We start from the raw sequence: 19323 nt of genomic DNA, 5'->3' as shown, positions 1-19323 counted from the left end.
AAAAAAAAAAAAAAAAAAATCTCAATTTGAGTTCTGGTTGAAACTACAGTAGTCTCCTCCCTTTACCTGAGGTTTTGCTTTCCATAGTTTCAGCTATCTGCTATCGACAGTGATCCAAAAATATGAAATGGAAAATTCCAGAAGTAAATAATTCCTAAGTTTTAAATTGTGTGCTGTTCTGAGTGGTGTGGTGAAATCTCATGCCATCCTGCTCTGTCTCACAGGGACGTGAATCATCCCTTTGTCCAGTGTATTTATGCTGGATGTATTACCCGCCAGTTAGTCACTTAGTACCCACTTCGGTAATCAGATTGACAGTCATGTTATTGCAGTGCTCATGTTCAAGTAACCTTTATTTTACTTAATAATGGCCCCAAAGTGCAAGAGTAGTGATGCTAACAATTCAGATATGCCAAAGAAAAGCCGTAAAGTGTATGTACATACAGGCATGCCTTGGAAATATTGCGGGTTCAGTTCCAGACTACCATAAGAAAAGGAGTATCTCAATAAAGCCAGATAGAATCTTTTTCCTGGTGGAAGGTCTTGCCTTCTATTTGTAAATAAATGCAACATTTGTGAAGTGCAGTAATGCGAAGCATAATAAAACAAAGTTTGCCTGTATAAGAAAAATTATAGTAAATATAGGGTTTGGTACTAGCCACAGTTTCAGGCATCCACTGAGGGTCTTGAAACTTATCCCCTGTGGATAAGGGGGGACTCTTGTACTTTCTGTGTGCCCCTTGAGTAGATTCTTTCCTTCTCTGAGCTTCCTTCCTTGTATATAAAATACAGAGACTAATCCTTGCTGTTTTTCCCTCTCGGAAGAGTTGTAAAGCTCACATAAGAGAGCAGATAAGAACTCTGAATTCCGAAATATCATACAGAGGCATTGGAGAGGGTCATGCTAGTAATAAATGGACTCACATCCTCTTGGCTGCACAGGTTCGGGAGGCCTTAAGGAAAGCAGAGAAGGAGCTGGAATCACACAGCTCATGGTATGCTCCAGAGGCCCTTCAGAAGTGGCTGCAGTTGACACATGAGGTGGAGGTGCAGTACTACAACATCAAGAAGCAAAATGCCGAGAAGCAGCTGCTGGTGGCCAAGGAGGGGGTGAGACGTGCCCTCCTGCTGCCCGCCCTCTTCTCTCCTCCTTGCCTCCCTCCCTCCCTTTCACTGCCCTTCTTCCTCCTTTGTGCCTCTCCCTATCCTTCCTGCTAGACAAAGAGATATCCTAGCACTGGGTTCTGTTTCTTTTCCTAATATACAGCTCTTGATAATGTCCTCAAGCTTCTGGAGCAGGGGTGGAGGGTCAGGGGCACTCCCACCTGCTTTTTGGGGAAGACGCAGCAAGTGAAGAAGGCAGGTAGAAGGAAGGCTCTGCCAGCCCCAGACTGTCACGGGGACAGAATCCTCTTGGGGCTAGGGTACTATCAGGGGATCCCTTTGCTTTTCTTGTTTTCTCTATTTTCTTTCTTTCCCTACTCTTTTCCCTCCCCTTACCTTCCTCTTCCCTTTCCCATCTTCTCTTCCTTTTTCTTGTGCAGCCTAAGCTGTGCTAAGAGTAGGGCAACCCAGCCACAGAGAGGCATTCCTCCTTTTCCAGCCTCTAATCCCTGCTCTTTTTAAGCTGAGGGCCTCATCTTTTCAGGCTGAGAAGATAAAAAAGAAGAGAAACACACTCTTTGGCACCTTCCATGTGGCCCACAGCTCTTCCCTGGATGACGTGGATCACAAAATCTTAACGGCTAAGTAAGTAGCACCTGCTGTCAAGTTCTGGCAGAGTTCATCCCATCCTCAGAGTTTGAAGGAGTGCAGGGCCTCCAACCCTAATTTTACTTCTTCACTGGTAGAGGGACAGCTCTGGTTTCCTGCCCTAGCCCTTATTCAGCTCCCTCCTTGCTCTTAAGTTTATGATTTAATTGTGTTTCTTATTTACACATATCCCCTAAGTTGTTCATCTGAGAGGCCTCATTCCTGCTGGGGCTCACACCCAGCCCATGCCTGCAATTCTCTTTCATCTGTCTTTAGGCAAGCTCTGAGTGAGGTGACGGCAGCACTGCGGGAGCGCCTGCACCGCTGGCAGCAGATTGAGATCCTCTGTGGCTTCCAGATTGTCAATAACCCTGGCATCCACTCACTGGTGGCTGCCCTCAACATAGACCCCAGCTGGATGGGCAGTACACGCCCCAACCCTGCTCACTTCATCATGACTGATGACGTGGACGACATGGATGAGGAGATTGTGTCACCCTTGTCCATGCAGTGTAGGTGACCTCTTGGGTGGGGATGAGGGAAGGAACCTTTGATGGGCAGGTCAAGAAGTCATTGGCCACTGCTGTGCTTCAACAGCATATGGGGCAAATACCAAGGAAGATAGTTCAACTCATGATCTCGATTAATAAAGCACAAAATTTGCATCAGGATATTCCTTTATAGCTGTCCTTTCAGTGGTTTTCCTTGCTATACGCTCTGTCTGCCCTTCTGGGTCTATTGTGTTAAGTGTGTCTTTCTTCACTCTGTGTTTTTTAAATCCCTTCATTCACCACCCCATCCCCCACCCATCTACCTTTATAAAAATAACCTCGTTAGTGGTTCATGATGTAAAAAATGGCATTTATTTTGACTGATTTGATTCATTTTATTGCTTTTATTTACTTATTTTTTTATTTTATATTCCTTATTCTTAATTGCTAAAGTAGGTGAACGGAATGATGTCGGGAATGATGTTTTGTGTGTGTGTGTGTGTGTGTGTGTGTGTGTGTGTGTGTGTGTGTGTATGTGTGAGACCCCAGAAAGCAATAGTCCCTTAAAGTGATGTAGCTCTAAATCCTCCAAGCCAGAAAGATGTTCCTGTCCAGGAGGGGTCTCTTGTCTGGCTTTCCACCTGAACTCTTGGATCTCCCCACACTCTGTCCTGGGTCTCCCCTTTTCCTCCCCTGTGAGCGATAAGAGCTGAGTAGAGCAAAGTCGAAAGAAACAACACTCTGTGGGAATTCTTCAGTGAATGAAGGGATTTATCCCTTACTGGCCCAGTTGAGGTTTTCTCTGGATTAGAGGCTGTTTTGGGTAAATAGACTAAAGCCTTATGGAAAAGCTATTGTTTTGGGCCCATATCCCATGGGTGCAGAAGGGATGGCAAAAACTGGGGCTGTGTTAGGGGCTCACTTTCAGAAAGCTAGATTCTTTAATCAGTCTGGATTCCAACTCCAGACAGAACTGATTTGTAAATTTCTTCAACGATACTTTCTTTGCCTCTGGCCAAGCCTTTTTGTCTTCCAGGTCTGATATCTGTTAGGACTTTTACTCAAAGGCTCAACAAGGTTAGGATCACTGGCAGGCAGAGCTTGATCCTGACACACTGATCTAAAGCTTCTTGTGCTCCCTGGGTTGGGAGGGACCTTCATTAGCTCTGAGCTAGCCACCCCTTGCTCCTTGGTCCTTCCCTTATCCCATTGGTGGGCAGGCTGAAGCCCTCCATAAATCAGATTCTCTTCTCCTTTTGGCCTGGCTGTTGGACCCTAGATGCTGCCTGGCTGATGGGGCGTAGGTTCAGTGACCGCTCTCTCTGCTCAACATCCGCCGGCTCGGATGATCAGTCCCTCTGGAAATATCCGGGTTTGAGGAGCCCCTTTGGGGCTTTTGTTTTTCCAACTTTTGGGACTAAACCAACACTCCTACCCCACGGGCCCCTTCTCCTGCCTGCCTCACTCCCCTGCCTGCTCCCTCTATTCCCTCAGCACTGTCCCTACTAACTGCAGGGAGGGTTCGGGAGGAGAGGAATCAGCCTGCTTAGCTGAGGGCTGGAGAGAGAACACTCATGGTAATGGAAGGCTTAGGCTTCTCTTTTCAGCCCAGCTAGATAGATGTCCTGGTGGCCCTTCTTCCAATGAGCTAGGATGGAAAGAGGGAAGGAAAAGTCCTCCCCCTCTTTTTCTTTCTCATGTTTCTCCCTTCTTTCTCCCTTTTTCCCTCCCTATTCCATGCTTTCTCTTCCTCTTCCACCCTGCTTTCATGCCTTGAAAGCCACCAGCCATGGAAGCCTTGCCTCCCCAGCTCTCCATCACCATGAGACTGTATTCTCTCCCTGGTGGCCCTGCCAAGGCTTCTGCCACCCTCGTAACCTGGCCCCTTCTCCCACTTTTAAGGAGAAGGCAGGGAGGCCCATCTCTCAGGGTAGAGGAGAAAAAACAAAAGTGTGAATTCTGTTTTCAGCTGGGGCTTGAAGTGAGCCCAAGAGCAATGCTCTACTAGCACATTCCTCAGTTACCTGGTGCCCACGTAGCCCTTCACTGGGCATGATGGCCATCATCTTTCAAAAGACTGATTTTCTGTATTAATCTAAGAGCTGGTTCTTTGTTGTTTACATGCTTATTAGAGGAAATTCGCCAAGGAAAAAGAGTAAATATGAGCATAAAAAAGACATTTATAGACACTTATATTTGAGCACCTTTTTAAAATATAAAAGAGTAAATATGAGCATAAAAAAGACATTTATAGACAGTTATATTTGAGTACCTTTTTCTTTTAGTCTTCTGTCTGTGAAATTTTAAAATAATTTTTTACATGGTCAAGATAATGATAACCACTATCATTTATCGAGCGCCATGAACTGCGTTATCTTGTAGCCTCATGACAACCTTTCAGGATTTAATAAATTAGGCATTAAAATAGGGAAATAAGTTGCTCAAGGTCATAGCTAGACGTGGAAAGGCCTGGTTTCAAGCTCTAGTCTTTTGTATTCCATAGCTCAAGGTATTTTTTTTTAACATAAAATTTTGTATCCTTTTGTTTTCCCTGAACATTTTAATAGGCATTTTGCTATGCTTTCAAAATCTTTTCATAAACAGCATTTTTAATAGCTATATAATCTTCTAGCAACTAGATATATTATTATTTTCCTATTGTTCCATCTTTATGTTTGTTTTCATGCAATTATAAATGGTGATGTGATGAAGGTGTTTGTGTATAAATCCTTGTATAAACTGTGAATTATTTTCTAAGGTTGGCTTTCTAAAATGGCTGGTTCTTAGCGCTCTCCCGAACCTTGCCCCAAACCCTAATCCTACCCTGTCCTGCCTGTGTCCTCCCACTAACTGCCTTGCCATCTCCCTTTATAGTAATGTTGGCCCTAGGTCTCCTTCCATTGGTATTACTAAAACTGACCTGGGCATCTCATCTTCAATTTCTCGTTTGTTTTAGGACCTCTGGTGGGAGGTTTTTGGGAGTAGGTGCCCCATTCTTCAGATTGGGCATCAAAAACCCAGAGTGGTTTTCAGCAAGCATTTCTCCATGGGCAAACCTGCTTGCCTGCCAGCCTAAAGTAGGCTGGCCCTTCCTGACACTGTCTTCATTCTCATTGCAGCCCCCAGCCTGCAGAGCAGTGTCCGGCAACGCCTGACGGAGCCACAGCATGGCCTGGGATCTCAGAGGTTGGTAGAGGGCGAGGCTGGCCACTTCTTGACAAGCCGGGTATCTCTGCGGCGAATGCGCAGCCTTTCATCTGGACAGTCTTTCAGTTCTGAAGGCCACGGGACCAGCTCTCCATCTGCCTCTGCTTCTTCTTCCTGCTCCTCTGCCACCACCACCACCACCACCACCACCACCATCACCACCACCACCACCTCCACCACCACCGTCCATGTCCACCCTGTTTATTACCACCACAGCACTTCCTATTTCCTCCAGACGGAGTCCTACCCTGACCCACCCCCTTCTGACAGCACCACTGTGATGCCTGGGCATTCAGAGAGCTTGGGGTATCAGCTGTCTCTCTTCTCTTTCTTTCTTCCCTTCCTTCCCTTTCTGCTGCCTTTACCTTGGCTTCTGCCTGCTGGCTGCTGCTTGGACAGCGTGCAGGTGTGTGCAGTGGGGCATCTTTTCCTTGTCCTGTCCTTTCCCAGCCTGAGACTCCTTCTTAAGGTCAGCCTAACTCCCCATACCTTTCTTCCTATCTCTGTTTGGGGTTTGCTGACTCTAAAAATGAGTAACACCGCCCCCGTGGTCTCATAGCACTTTTGCCTAGACTGTGCACTTTCCCATTTGTTATTCAGTGGAGTCCTCACTTCCTTTACTCCTTCGACAAACATTGATACCTACTCTGTGCCAGGCTCTGCTGGGCATGGGGATTCATAAATGATAAGATGTAATCCCATCCATTAAGAATTACAGTCTGGTCTGGGAAAGTACATAAATAATTATGGAACAATTTGCTAAGTGCTATGGGGTGTTGAGGAGGGAGTGACTAACAGTGTGTATTTGGGTGGAACACTTCACAAAAGAGATGACATTTGTGCTAACATCCTATGTTCAGGAAAAGGAGAAAGTGTATTCTAGACTGAGGAATCATTATGTGCAGAGGCATGGAGGTTCAAGAGAATCTGATATATTTGTGGTTAGAACACTGGATAAGTGTTGATGGGGAGGGGTAGCAGATGAGGATAGAATGATGAAGGGCTCTGAATGGCTAGGGGCTTTGGCCATTACCCTTTAGAAGATGGCGAACTGCAAAAGAGTTTCTACAAGGAAGGGAATTGGTCAGATTTGCATTTTAGAAATAACATGTTAGTGGTCTATATAAAAGAAAAAAGGGAGAGACAACGGGAGTTTGGAAGTCATTGTAGTAGACCACTAGGGGAGGCAACAAGGTCTTGGGATGGAAAGGAGAGGACTAATTTGGTAACTGGCTCTGAGGGGTGAGAAGAGGGATGAGTCTAGGATGACACCTGGGTTTCTAGCTTAGGTGACTGAATGGATGTAGTACCCTTAAAGGAATTAGAGAACAGAAGAAGGGAAACAGGTTTAGGAGTTTTGGACAAGAAAAGTTTATGTTGGTGAGGCAGGCATCAAAATTCTCACTTTCAGAGTAGGAAATTAAAACTCTGAAAGGTTAAGTAGTTTTCCCCCAGGTTTCAAAGCTAATTAGGGGTAGAATATAGATTACAACTTGGCTTTTCATTCCAGGACACTCTGTTGGATATTTTGTCCTTCCACAAGGTCTCAATAAGTGAACTGTGTAAGAACTGGTGAACAGCTTTCTCCCACAGCTTGGTCTGGCACCTGTAGGGACTTCCCCTGCTAACCTCAAGATGATAGGTTAGGGTCAGAGTTAGTAGCCTTGACCTTGCCTGGAACAAGCTTAGGGGACTCTCAGAAAGTCCTTCTCCTCTGGAAGAACCTCTCATCTCTGAAGTTGTTACCACAGCTTAGTCCTGGCCTCTGGGTTGCAGCCTACTTACTCAGTTGCTCCTTTTGGTCCTGCCTCACTCTGGATACCAATTGCTCTAGCTCTGTCCCTTGAACCTCTGGATAGTTATCCTCAAGGATTGTTCCTTTTTCTTTTACAAAGGGACTGCCTTTACTAGGTTATCACACAGTAGAGCTGCTCACCTTCATTTTCATCCTCATTTTCATCTAAAAGCCTCAGCAGGGAGACTGCCCCTCCCAATTCAGATGGAGAGGACTGAGTTGGTTTGGGGCACTAGGAGATGCTGTGAATCTCCAAGGCCCAAGCTGAGGCCAGTGGGGAGGGAAGGTGGGGAGATACCTGCATCCACTTGGCCTGTTCACTACTTAATTTTCTTTTGCACCATGCACCAGAGGATCGTCTCTAAAGGCAAACAGGCTCTCTAGTAAGGTTAGTAGCTTGGGGTGGGAGCCCAAGGCAGCCCAGCCTTTGGGGAGGGACACCCTTGGCCTGAATTGTCTCAAAGATTCAGGGAGGGAAGGTGAGCTTGCCTCAGTGGGCCTTTTCTCTCCTACATCTACCCAGGCAATCTCCCAGGTTATTTTCTTCCTTTGGGAGTCTCAGCTTTTAGTTGATGAGGAAGGCATAGAAAGATGGGAAACACAACCGAATAGGTATGTGAGCCTGGAGGAGTAAGTCTGGGAGGGCCACAACCCTTTAACCTCTCTTCTTTGGCATTAGAAAGGTAGGCTCCCAGGATCCTCCCATTCTCAACCTAGAGGTCCCCTTTTCCTAGTGTTCGTTCCTCTGAACTTCCTTTGCATCATGCTTGGTGGTTCATATGTATGTGGAAAAGGCAGGATATGGAGACGATCATCTTGAGGCTTAGAGAAACAGGGCACATTTAGATAGAAGCAAGGACAACGTCAGATACTATGAAACCAAATATGAGACCACATTTTGGTAAACACTAGAGTGTGTGGCTGAAACAGTGTTTGTAGAATGGGAGTTGGAGCTGGAATTGTCTTCTGCTCTCCTCTGTCTCCAGGAAGGTACTGACCCATCGGGTGGCTGCTTAGTTGTTTTCTACTGAGGATTAAACCTACAATAGCAGTGAGCCAACCTCCCACTTTTGTCTGTTTTAGGGGCCTGATGCCCTCCCTAATTTTTGACCCACAGCCTCCTTCTTTCCAGGTCCTGTTGTGCTCTCCTCTCCCACTCCTCACTCTTTCCCTTTGGCTTCCTGACTTGGATGTTTAAGCATTTCCCTTAGCCCTCTCCTCTGCCTCTATGGTGGGTTTTCAAGCCTCTGAGAAAGCAGAAGGAAGGTTATTGGATTGGCAGGGGACTCCCATATCCACCCTTTTGTCTGTAGAGACAGGAAGGGTAGCATCTGGAATTGGTTCATGGCCTTCTTAGGAGTAGCCAGCCCCTAAAAGGGTCTCAACTTTCTGGACTAGCCTCTGTGTGTGCATGTCCAGCGTGCAGTGCCATGTCCCCATAACTCAGCCTTGCAAAGAAGCCTTTTGTGACTAGCCCACATATGAGTCTTCTAGCTTGCCTGGCCTTATCATCTTCATTCCCACAATACTTTCTACATTTCCAAGTGCTTTGCCAACATCATTTGATCTTCCAAAGAGTCTTGCAAGATAATTGAATTGGCCCAAATTGAGGACTAGCAAGGTTAGATGACTTGTCCACGCCTCAGGCAGAGATTCTAATCTAATTAGACCTCATGACTTCTAGTATACAGCTCTTCTGAACAACTGCTCCTTAAAGGACAACATCCTGTCTTTCTAGCACCTCCCTCCATTCACCCTGTCAGCAGAGCTCTGAAAAAGACCCCACCCTTCCTGCTGCCAGCTGACTTTGGTTTGAACTCTGGAACACTTTTCTGCAACCCCCTTTGAATCTTGTAAAACGTTTGAAAGAGGCAGAATCCTGGCCTTTTGGGGTGAGTAAGGGATTGTTTGCAAGGCTGTTTTAACCATCTCCTCCCCAGCCTGGGTCAGGCCCACTTACTGCATGTGCCCTGTTTCTTGGGGCCTGGCCCAGACTGGCTATGTCCAAGGGTGTGACAGGAGTAAGTGGGGAAGAAAGGCATGGAAGATGGTGACTCAGAGCAAGATGTGGGTTTTATGTTAGCTTGAGGTTGAGTCTTAAGAAATGTAGCCAGCTCTGGGAAGGCAGAGAAGTTATTGAGGAGGATGCCCATGGGATTGAAGCCTATGGCTGCCCTAGTTTAGGGCCTGGTCATTCATCAGGGGTGGGGCCCAGCTGTTAGAAAGCCCTTTGCCTGACAGATGATAATAAAATAACATTTGTTTTTGCTTCTTCTTGTCTGTCTCTTCTATCCCCATCACTCTTCCCTTTTTACATTTTTTTCTCCCCCTGGTTGTTTTTTTTCTACCTGCTTCTCCTTTTGCTTTTCTTCCTCCCCAATTTTATTCTCTTTCCCCTCTTCTCCAATCTATTCCCATTTCCTATTCCTGCCTCCTTTCTCATCCTGTACTTATGGCCTACTCATCTTCCTTCTGTTTCTCATTCTACTCTTTCCTACCTGCCTGTTCATCCTATTTTATTTCTCCTGTACCTCTCTCCATCCCCATTTTCCTATCCTGCCCTGTCTTCTCATGTTGTCCTTCTCTCCTTTCAACTTCCTCCCTGTTCCCCCTTCCTGTGTGTGTCCCTTTCTTCCTCTCTGTTTTGCAGGGATTTGACCCATTCCGATTCGGAGTCCTCCCTCCACATGAGTGATCGCCAGCGTATGGCCCCCAAGCCTCCTCAGATGGTCCGTGCTGCAGATGAGGCTCTCAATACCATGACTTCCAATGGCAGCCACCGGCTGATTGAGGGGGTCCACTCAGGACCTCTGGTGGAGAAACTGCCTGACAGCCCTGCCCTGGCTAAGAAGGCCCTACTGGCGCTGAACCATGGGCTAGACAAGGCCCACAGCCTGATGGAGCTGAGCCCCTCAGCCCCACCTGGTGGTTCTCCATCTTTGGATTCTTCCCGTTCTCACAGCCCCAGTTCCCCAGACCCAGACACGCCATCTCCAGTTGGGGACAGCCGAGTCCTACAGGCCGGCCGAAATACACGCATTCCCCACCTGGCTGGCAAGAAGGCCGTGGCTGAGGAGGATAATGGCTCCATTGGTGAGGAAACAGACTCCAGCCCAGGCCGGAAGAAGTTTCCCCTCAAAATCTTTAAGAAGCCTCTTAAGAAGTAGGCAGGATGAGGATGGCATTGGTGGGACAACTTGTCCTTCCCTGGTCTTCTGCCTCCTTTTCCCTGCCTTTCAAGATACCTGGGCCCTAGAGTGGGGCATGGGAGGGGTTTGCCCAGTGGCCTGGGCACTGTACATACCTGCCCCCCTCATCCTTGGGTCCTTCAACATTATTTATTAACTGACCACCATGGCCTGCCTGCCCTGCCTCCCTCCCAACCACGGGCTGCTGCTGTCACTCCCTCTCCACTTCAGTGCATGTCTTAGTTGCTGTCCCCTCAGCTACCAGCTCAACCTTTGGGGTCCAGCTTCTGTCTCTGCTATCCCAGTTTTGAGGTTTGGTTTCTTGTTTTTTCTCTGTCTTCTGCTTTCAGGCTCCTCCCTCCTACCACTCCCCAACTTCCCCTAGCTGCTACTGGGGAAGATGGGAGGAGTAACTTCTGACACCTGTGCCTCAGATATGTTCCACCCCACCTATAGATGATAGTTCCATTTGTCCCAAACTGGGTCCTAGGGCCTAATATTTGAGCTTTGTTCTTTGGGAGTGTGGTGGTCCAGAGGAAATCTTGGCCTGGAGCCACTCAGGCCTCCAGGGGGTCCATGGGGGAGTGAGAACAAATCACTTAAGAGTTTTAAAGAGAGGCCAGGCTAGGGGATACATTTGGAGAGAATTCTCTTAGTTAACTGAGTAGATGCCAGAGTTGTGGGTTACAAGGCAGTCACCTTTTCTCTCTTCCCTCTCCCATACCTGTCTCTCTCTTATCCCTGTTCCCTCACACTGCAGGAGGGTTTGTATATAAGAGGTGCTGCCCAAATGCTCCCCAAACATCATTACTCCTGAGGCTTAGGACACTCTGCTCCCCTGGACATGGGAGCCTGTCACCATACAGGGTTCTAATGGGACCCTGGAGCTGTTGGGCAGGATGTTGTTGCATTTGAACCAAAAGACAGTTTAAAATTGTAAAAAAAAAAAAAAAAAAAAAAAATCTCCTGAATTTCCCAAGTGCCTGCACCACATACACCCCTTGTCAGACCATTTTTATGTTATTGCATAGCCTGGGCCAGAGGCTCATAACAGGGAAGGGGGTGGTTAAGGAAGATGGTATAGGTGAAGGTGGCTGTGTGACCACTTCCCCCCACCCTTCCCACCCTCTAGACAACTCTCTACCCTTTTTTGCTATGGCTGTAAAATACTTTTCCTCTATCCCACTCCCTGACATGCCTTTACTTGGGCCTGGGGTGGAGGCACCTGGGGTTGGTCTTAGGAGGTGGGGCTAGGCTGCAGACTGCCTTGTACCCCCTGGACACCCTTACATGGGTTTTTCTGTGTTATTTCATAAGACTATTTGAAGTCCAATAAAGCATGTAGGAGATTTTAACCCTCGCTGGCTTTGACTCTCATTGTGTTCTCTGTGGCACAGCAGACAGTATAAAGAAGAGACTGGGAAAATGAAACTAATACACATATGCAAAAGCTCTCTGGGTAAGAGTTACCAGACGAAATACAGGATGCCTAATTAAATCTGAATTTCAGATAAACAATAACTTTTTTTAGTATAATTATGTCCCATGCAATACTTGGGACACATTATTTTTATTTGTAAATCTGGCAACACTATCTCTGGACCATCTTGACCTACCTATCCTATAACTTCACTTATGACCTATGACTTTTAAAATTCACGGGGAGATTGGCCCGCCTCTGGGGGATACATACTGCCAAAGAATTGTCTTGCAAGTTAAGACTTCCCCCTTTATCATAAGACTATAAATAAGAACTTACTTTATCTTTAAAAAAAAAAAAGGAAGTCTTAGGGAGGGGATGCCACATGGGATTTCATAAAAATCAGTGTAGCATAAATCGGAAGCTTCTAACATTAGCCGTGTATTACATCTCATTTATTCTTGCTCCCCACATTCAGTCACCTAGCCGTATTTTACTTCCATAAGGCCTTATTGCTGATCATATCTGCCACCATCCACTGGAGAACTCTAAAAGAAAGTGAGTTTTGGCCTTGTCCTTCTCAAAACTTCAAGGGCTCCCATTTCCGTCAGGATAAAATACAAACGCCCTTGGACTATCAAGGATCTTTTCCAACCCGACTGAGTGCTAGGCTTTCTGCTGACCCAAGAGCCTTCGGGCTCCGGCTGCCTCTGCGTATGGATCCCAGGCTAGACCCACATCGGAGCGCAGTCTCACGTTATTATAATGTACCTTGGCAAGACAAGAAAAAGTGTTTCGGATGGCTGGGTTTTAGTTCTTACTTCAAAAACATGAACCGTCTTGACCTCTGCAGAGGCGAGCGGCCGAGAGGGGCGGGGGCGGGGCCGGGTCTGGCCCGCTCAGCGAGCCACATCCGGCCCAGGGCCTCGCTTTGGCTTTGCCCACTCCCAACATGGCGGCGAGAGAGCAGCGTTCCTGCCCGGCTAGCTCACACTCAATGCGGCCGTGGGAGAGGGGTGGTCTCCTGAACCTTGCCCATACTTAATATGGCCGCGGGAGAGCAGACTTCCCGTTGGGCATGCCCACATCCAACACCGCCGCGAAAGGCGCGATCTCCCGGGCCCTGCCCATACTCCGTACAACGGCTAATGGACGAATCCGACTTTCCGCTATGCTAGTCCTGCCCACCCGTTGGGGCGCTGGCGGCGTTGAGTAACGTCATTGGTGTTCTGTCGGACCGCTTTTGCGTCCCGGGTGGCGGGAGCCGGAACGGGTTTCAGATTGTCCCGCTTCTCGGCGGAGAAAAGTGCTCTCCGACCCAACTCCACTTGCTGCACTTGAGCAGCCCCTGGAGCCCGAAACCTGCGCACCCAGGCACCTCGATCCAGCCGGCGCCTCAGTGCTGCAGCCTGGTGTCGAATCCCTTAGTGCCTCAGCCCTTAGCCGCGATGCATGTGATCAAGCGAGGTGAGAGGCAGGGGAAGGGACGGCGGGGTGGAGAGGAGCGGGTAAGGGAACGCGGCCGCCGCCGCCTGAGCAGTTAACCGCGCCCACCCGCCTCCGCCGCTTCCCGCCCTGCCCGCCGCGGCTTCCCGCCTTGTTAGCCTGCTCTGCCTGCTGGCTTCCTTCTGTCCTCCTCCCATCCCCACCCCCACCCTGGCCTGGCCTTCAGTCTGCGCCCCCTTCGCCTTGTCATCCTGCCGCGTTTCCAAAGAGTAAAGGAACTACCCCTTCATCGAGTAATTCCTGAGCACTTCCCAGGCGGTATTTTCCCCATGAGCCCCTGAGGTGCGATTATCAACTCCACTTCACAGAAGGAAAAAAGAAGCGCAGAGAGAGGTTGAGTGACTATTGCGAAGTCACTCGGTTAGTTGATGGTGAGGTCAGGGTTCGAACCCATGGCCAACACGAGTTTTATTTGAAAACTGTGAGGTTGGTGACTTGTTCTAGGCCCTGCAGCGGGGTAGAGGGTTAGAAAAAAAGGGTCTCTGTACCCTAAAAGGGCACCTTTCAGCTTCCAGATCTTATTTTGTGGAATGAGAGTAGAAGTGGGGTGAAAAAAAAACAACAGATCTCAGACACAGACATCTTTCTGGAGTTTGCCCTTTGTTGGACACGTGTTGCCATTTGTCCCAGGAGTAGTTCCAGAGTTTGGGACAGTGACTAACTGTCCTAACCCGTCTTGGGAAGACATACTAAATCTGACTAGGGTGGCCAAGACATCTTCTGACAAGATGGGGACCCGGAAGAGCCAGGGACTTGGATTCTTCCTCAACAGTTAATTCCCATTAGACTTGCTAAGCACCTCCTTTTGCCAGCCTTTTTCTTGGCTGTGTGAAATTATGAGAGGAGACAAGCCTCCGCTTTGGGGAAGGGTTTAATCAGGTTGGAAAAACAGGATCAAAACGGAGTTTTAACAGAACAATCTGAGACAGGTAGGAACATGTCTAGTCGAATCCACTTGCCTGTGTTAAAGCAGTAAAGTCATTTCAAAATTATAGGCGCTTAGTAAATACTGGTTGACTGACTGGATATTTGTTTTATCCTCTAGGCTGTGCATTTCAAAGATGGGATTTTATGCCCACAAGTAACACGGGACCTGCCGTGACTAAATGCTCCAAGAATGAATGAGTGTAATTATTTAAAAATATAATTATGAGCGCTGTGGGTAGGCAGGTAGTTGATTTGGTTGTGGCCAGGTGGTTTAACTATAGCTAAGAGAACATAATTTGATCCAGATTTTTTAGAATCTTTCAGTGTAGCATTCAACAAGGCTTGTTAATATACAAAACTATACTTAGATTTATTTATTTTACTTATTTCAAAAAATTTTATTTTTGATTTCTAATGTGCTCAGGGTCCCCCCCCAATATGTTTGGTATGCCAGTTGCAGACTAACTTCTGAAGTTTTTGATAATTTTATTGTAATTATTCAAGAGGGCAACTGGTTGTCAACTAGTAAGTTTGCCCTGAGAATACTCACTGGGGGCACTTGTGGCTGCAGCATTTACTCTGAGATAACTCGTAGATTACAGTCCTAACCTTACCGCCAAAGTTTGCCATGAAATAGCTCACTTTTATTATTATTTTTGCATCACTCTAGTATATTGATAGTCTTTGGAAACAAATGACATAATTTTATTTACAGCATTCTGTTTCGAGTAGTAGTATTTATTTCCATTTACAAAATGTAGTAATTTTCGATTGCTGAACATGTCAAATCCTAGAAAATGTAGTGTTCCTACGCATGATATTAACATCATTTCTGAACAGTTGTTAGCCAAGGATTTTTTTGATGAATCCTATTTACATATACATTTCTGTTATATTAGGATTAGAGACAAGTTCTGTTTAGAAATAACTCCAAGAACAGTTTTTATATTTTATTTTCACACTGAAAACCAGTCAGATTTGCTTCAGCCTCAGAAATTGTGTTTATGTAAATTTAAATTAACGCTGGCAGTGAGCTGCACTTTTTTTTTTCTAAATGGGAAATGGGTTAAGGAGACCAAGGTTAAATAAAAGTTAACCATTGGAATAAATGCAGTGAAGCTGACTGAGTTGTAAAGTGTGCTTTGGAATTTAGTAGTATATATAGTGTTTTCAAAATTTTGGATTGTAACCCACAATGGAAATTATATTTTACACCATCATCACAGTACACATGCATGTATATGTATGTATATACATAAAACAAACACGTTTGCAAAATAACACCTTCTACACTCCGATAATCTCTTTTCCAGATTTTTTTCTCTATCTCTCCCTTGCTTTTCTCTCCTTCCCTCATCCTCCCTCACACAAATCTATAGATACTGTGCTGGGCACTGAGATTACAGTGGTGAGTAGACACGTGGTTCCTGCTCTCAGATATCTTGGATTAATGTTTCCCATTTAAAGAAAGCTCTGAAACTTAATTAGACTGCTCAGCCAACAGAGTTGAAATTTAAAATGACTAGGAAATGAAGCAGACGACATCTGTCGTGGACATCTAACCCAAGATTCTGGACTAGGCCTATATAATTTATACCTTCATTTTCCCTTTTTTCCTTACTTTAATTCCTTCCTATCTCACAAATAATACCAGAGGCCAAGCACTCACTATAATAATTATTATTTCCCTTTTGCTTTAATTTCTGTCTGGGAAGATAACGTTAGGCATTATCTTTAAACCTAGTTTACAGGTCAAAATGTGTAACTGGTTACACACAGTCAAGGGTATTTACTACCTGGCGACGTCAAACCCAGTAAAAGTACTAGATTTAGAAAAATACTTTTTTGAGGACAGGTATTATAATATATAAATAAACACGTAATTAGACAGTTATCAAAAACCTTAGAGGAAATTTCTGAAGCTACCTCCAAAACAGTAACCAACAAGGGAAAAACCTTTAAATTCCCTTGCACAAGTTTATTAGACAATAGAATTGCTCTTGACCATATCCTAGCTAAACAAGGTGGGGTTTATTCTGTTGTTAATAGCTTTTGTTGTACCTAGGTAAAATACCTCTGACGAAATAGATACTGATGGAACTAGATAAAATCTGGGCACAAGCCAAATGATTAAATGCGGTGCCCACTGACACCCATGATTCTTTAATACTTTCAGCTGACTGTCCCCTCAGGTGTTGTTTCCTGGTTCAGATCTATTCTGGACTTAGTATTTTGTTTATTATAGGAATTTTTACTGTTAAAAAACTTTGTCTTGGATAGCTCGATGTTATAAAGACACCATCTGATAATGGTTGCTCAGTGTTTTGAGATGATCACTAAGTCCTATGAGACTTAATAGGAGAAACCTCAAGAACTGCGGAATCTGGAAGTCATTTGCCCTTAAATATGACAGTAAACATTTCCTCTGTTCTGGTGTTCTTGTTGCTCCAATGTGGTTTAAGGTTCCTAAGAAAAAAGAACTTTTCCCTCCTACGTGGGACAGGACCAACCAGGAATGAGCCTTCCTGGCAACGAGGGACTAAAAATACATTTATCTATCTGGTGACATTGGTTAACGAAATCTAGTAAGTTTCAGCTATAACTTTAACAGTAAGGCATATATATTTACGCTGTGTGTTCACCTCCTATAGTTAGATTTCTTTCTGTCACCACATATTTGACCCCCTTTTCCCCATCTACTTCCCTGCTCCCCACTTCCCCATGCCCTCTGATAACCACGTCTATTGTCCATGACTTTCTCTTTGTTTGTCCTGTTCAATTTGTTGCTTTTAGGTTTATATCCCATATATAAGTGATATCATGTGATTTTCAACTTTTTCTGTCTGACTTATTTCACTTAGCATGGTTATCTCAAGGTCCATCCAGGTTGTCACAAATGACAGTATTTCATCTCTTCTTATGGATGAGTAATATTCCATTGTATATATGTACCACAGCCTCTTTAGCCAATCATCTATCATAGGCCACTTTGGTTGCTTCCATGTCCTGGCCACTGAATAATGCTGCTATGAACATCGGTGTGCAAATATCTTTTCAGATATGGGTTTTCAAGTCTTTTGGGTAAATACCCAGTAGAGGGATTGCTGGATCACATGGTAGATCAATTCTTAGTTTTTTTGAGGAACCTCCATACTGTTTTCCATAGTGGCTGTACCAATTTGCAGTCCCACCAGCAGTGCATGAGGGTTCCTTTTTCTCTGCATCCTCTCCAGCATTTGTTATTACTTGTCCTGTTGATTATAGCTATTCTAACAGGTGTGAGATGCTATCTCATTGTGGTTTTGATTTGCATTTCCCTTATAGCTAGCGATGCTGAGCATCTTTCCAAATATTTGTTGGCTATTCATATGTCCTCTAGCCAATAATACTTTTAATAACTGACCAGTGTTGCTTTCCGGTTCGGAGCTTCTGTTTCGGAGATTCTGTTTCGGAGATTCCATGTCGGAGATTCCGCTTCAGTGAGTTCATCGGAGATTCCACTTTGTTGATTCCGTTTTGGAGATTCTGCTTGGATGATTCCATTTCGGAGATTCCGTTTCGGAGATTCTGCTTCGTCGGTTCCGTTTCAGAGATTCTGTTTTGCAGATTCTGCTGATGATTCTGCTTGGACAATTCCGATTCGGAGATTTCTTTTCAGCAGTGTGGGAACACTATTTGGGATTCTGCCTGAATCTTCCATAATAGCTATTCTTTTGGGTCTCAAATAAATATTTATTGCCTCTCGTTTTGGCCTTTTATTTTTAGGTCAATAGACTGATTACGTTAACGTGGATTACCTAAAGTTAAAGCTATGTAGTGGCTGGATATATCCACTATTGCTGATAGGAGTAAATAAAGGTTGAAGAAGATACCATTCGAAATTAAACTAAGAATAATAGGACTTTTTGTTAGTAAGGACAAAGAGGAGTATGATTGAAGTCCAAAATCATAAAAGGACTAACTAGATAAGGTCCATGTATTTGCATATCCTCCGAATATTAAAACTAAAAGGTTGTCTCTAGAAGATTGTCTTGAATTACAAATAGAAGTACTTTTTTATATGGTGTGAAGTAAATTCAAAATCAGTAATTACCCTAGGAGAGTATATAAGTCAACTTTATCATGAAGGTTGTTAGAATGGAGACAGGTTGATAAGTCATTTAGTGTTCAATAAATATTTGAGGTCCTGCTATGTGCTAGGCCTTGGTCCTTGGTCAGGGCACTGGGGAATATGTGCAAATAAAATGTAAATAAAACTTGCAAAAATGTTTTTCTCTTTTGCAAGTTCTAGTGGATGGGTGAAAAGAATCACATGATAATGTTCCCCCTTATCTGTGGTTTTCACTTCCATGATATCAGTTGCCTGCAGTCAATCCATGGTCCAAAAATGTTAAATGGGAAATTCCAGAAATAATACGTTTTATTAAATTGTGTGCTTTTCTGTGTAATGTGATGAAATCTTGTGCCATCTGGTTCCATCCTGCTCAAGATATGAATCATGTCTTTGTCTGGCATATCTGCTGTATATGCTGCCTAGCTGTCTTGGTTATCAGATCGACTGTTGAGGTATCACAGTGCTTGTGTTCAAATAACCTTTATTTTACTTAATCATGGCACCAAACCAACAAGAGAATTCATGTTGGTGATTCAGATATGCCAAAGAGAAACTAAAGTGCTTCCTTTAAGTGAAAAGGTGAAAGTTCTTGGTTTAAGGAGAGGAAAAAAAATTCTATACTGAGATTGCCAGGATCTATGGTAAAAATGAATCTCTGTGAAATTGTGGAGAAGGAAAAAAATTCGTGCTAGTTGTCGCACCTCAGACTGCAAAAGTTACGGCCATAGTACATGATAAGTGCTTAGTTAAGATGGAAAAGGCATTACATTTGTGGATGGAAGACATGAACAGAAAACATTCTGATCAATGCAGCATGTTGCTCCAGAAAGCACTAAGCTTTTTTGAAGACTTCAGCGAGGGAGCCCGTGAAATGAGTGGCACCAAGCCATTTATTGCAATTAAGGATTGAGCCCAGGTTCAAG

General features: G+C 45.0%; 2 protein-coding genes across 5 annotated transcripts in view; both read left to right on the top strand.

Moving 5' to 3' along the window:
• STIM1 (stromal interaction molecule 1) overlaps positions 1-11788 on the top strand; it is a 174309-nt gene extending 162521 nt beyond the window's left edge. Inside the window, exons 8-14 of one of the 4 annotated variants that reach the window (XR_005649665.1) lie at positions 943-1110; positions 1649-1749; positions 2029-2264; positions 3523-3615; positions 5363-5429; positions 8984-9137; positions 9896-10025. Coding sequence is in view for 2 of the 4 variants with exons in the window: in XM_039847911.1 (XP_039703845.1) it covers positions 943-1110; positions 1649-1749; positions 2029-2264; positions 3523-3615; positions 5363-5429; positions 9896-10412 (1182 nt within the window). In the remaining 2 variants the exon portion in view is untranslated. Of the gene's footprint in view, positions 1-942; positions 1111-1648; positions 1750-2028; positions 2265-3522; positions 3616-5362; positions 5430-8983; positions 9138-9895 lie in introns of all 4 variants that reach the window. The other 3 variants (XR_005649666.1, XM_039847911.1, XM_039847912.1) reach the window with 3 other exon arrangements.
• A 1260-nt stretch (positions 11789-13048) lies between these two features.
• The window catches only part of RRM1 (ribonucleotide reductase catalytic subunit M1), a 37518-nt gene continuing 31243 nt past the window's right edge, over positions 13049-19323 (top strand). Inside the window, exon 1 of the mRNA XM_039847910.1 lies at positions 13049-13320. Coding sequence (XP_039703844.1) covers positions 13302-13320 — 19 coding nt within the window. The 5' untranslated portion in view covers positions 13049-13301. The remainder of the gene's footprint in view (positions 13321-19323) is intronic.

This window comes from Pteropus medius, unplaced genomic scaffold (genome assembly GCF_902729225.1).
Source record: "Pteropus medius unplaced genomic scaffold, Ma_sr-lr_union100, whole genome shotgun sequence".
NCBI classification, from domain to species: Eukaryota; Metazoa; Chordata; class Mammalia; order Chiroptera; family Pteropodidae; genus Pteropus; species Pteropus medius.
Note: the sequence above shows the minus strand (reverse complement) of the source record. Positions and strands in the feature narration are given on the sequence as shown.